This window comes from Aspergillus japonicus (assembly GCF_003184785.1).
Source record: "Aspergillus japonicus CBS 114.51 unplaced genomic scaffold BO86scaffold_41, whole genome shotgun sequence".
NCBI lineage: Eukaryota > Fungi > Ascomycota > Eurotiomycetes > Eurotiales > Aspergillaceae > Aspergillus > Aspergillus japonicus.
This window is the reverse complement of record NW_020291678.1, coordinates 271,536-273,151: the sequence shown is the minus strand read 5'-3', so window position 1 is coordinate 273,151 and position 1,616 is coordinate 271,536. Positions and strand designations below refer to the sequence as shown.

Sequence of the window (1,616 nt, the reverse complement as noted above, 5' to 3'; positions counted from 1 at the left end):
CCTCTGCTCTTCTATTCTTCGCTGTTTCTATGCTATGTCTCTTTCACCTTCGAATGGCCAGTGGCTTCCCCCATCCAAAGCTGTAATGACACAGTTGCGCTCGCACTCTTTGTTGCACTAATTGGTTTTGTTGGCCATCTCGATGCATTTTCTTGTGCCTTTTGGATCTGTTATTCTTATATCTTTACCGGGGCTTGCAGCTGTGACCCGACGACAGCCGTCCACAGCGCCTCAAGGCCGGAATGTACTTTCATCTTGCGTCACGGGTCGGGGTGTGCTCTCGCCACGGATTACGTGTTGACTGACCGTGCAGGTAGTTTTTTTTTTTTTTTTTTTTTTTTTTTTTTGGCCGGTAGTGTATCATTTTTAAGGTTCGGGATGGTGCGAGTTCATCCGTGGGCTCGCCGTCGAATCCCGGGGTCATCATGAATCACACCAGAGGATCAGACGACAACACTTCCACCAGCATATTTCAAGAAAGCGCGAACAAGCAGGACTACATCACAAGAAGGTATATCCTCCATGTTTCCGGCCTGCTCTGTGACTGAGATCCCACCTTTTTGTCCTCTATCATTCAACATCAACCATATCTATACATACCCATATCAACTCGGCCCCTCCTCTACTCTACATAGATCAGACAACCCACCCCATACCCCCGAATCTAAGTCTACGTCTTTATCCAAGGATATACACACCCCGCCACCCCCCCCTCCCAGCTCCCAACAACTCTACCCCAGCACCGAGCCCACAAACTCCTCCAACCCATCAATCACCACCTCCGGCCCAGCCGCCTCACACTCCGCCGCATCGCCCTGCCCAAACCGACACCAACACACGGGACACCCGAGATTCCTCGCGAACCGAAGATCCGTGATCGTATCGCCCACCATCAGCACCCTTCGCATATCCACCCCGCCCTCCCTCTCCAACCACTCCGGACTTCCCCCACCACCACCACCACCGTGAGCCGAGTAATACGCCTTCAGCCGCGGTACCAACCCCTCCGTGAACCCGGCGGGATCGGGCTTCCGCCGCCCGCGGGGGAACGCCCCGTCCCCGAGGACCAGCGCCTCCGGGATGAAGGCCAGGAACCCGTCGCGCTGCAGCGCGGCGCGGAGGGCGCCCACGGCCTTGTTGCTGACGATGGCGACGGGGATGCGGTGGGTCTGCGTGAGGGTGCGGACGAGGTCGTACGCGGCCGGGTAGGGTCTCGTGAGCGGGTGGCCGTGCTCGGCGTAAAGGGTCCGGTAGGTCGTGATCCAGGTGGCTTCGTCGAAGACCTCCCGTGCCGTGGCGGGGTCCAGGAGGGCGCGGAAGGTGACTTCGGGGCTGTGGCCCTGGGCGATCAGGGCGGTCAGCTGCGTGGTCGGGAGCGGGTGGTCCGGGAGGAAGTGGTGGAAGGTGCGTTGCATGGAGGTGTAGATGGCTTCGTGGGAGTCGTAGATTGTGCCGTCGAAGTCGAGGATTATGAGGTCGTATTTTTGTGTCATTTTGGTCAGGAGTTCGGAGGGGTGGGGGATGTTGCTGTTGGGTGGGAGGAAGAGGTCTGGAGGGGGCTCTATGTTTGTGCTGTGGATTCTTTTGGTGTTTGTCTTTTGTGCTAGTCGAGGGGG

At 57.5% G+C, this 1,616-nt stretch overlaps 1 protein-coding gene across 1 annotated transcript; it reads right to left on the bottom strand.

Annotated features, from left to right (window-relative positions):
• Positions 1 to 612: 612 nt before the first annotated feature.
• On the bottom strand, positions 613 to 1,613 carry BO86DRAFT_390778 (HAD family hydrolase). The gene has a single exon (XM_025672471.1). The coding sequence runs from the start codon at positions 1,491 to 1,493 to the stop codon at positions 732 to 734; it is 762 nt and encodes a 253-aa protein (XP_025525768.1). The 5' UTR covers positions 1,494 to 1,613; the 3' UTR covers positions 613 to 731.
• Positions 1,614 to 1,616: the final 3 nt, after the last annotated feature.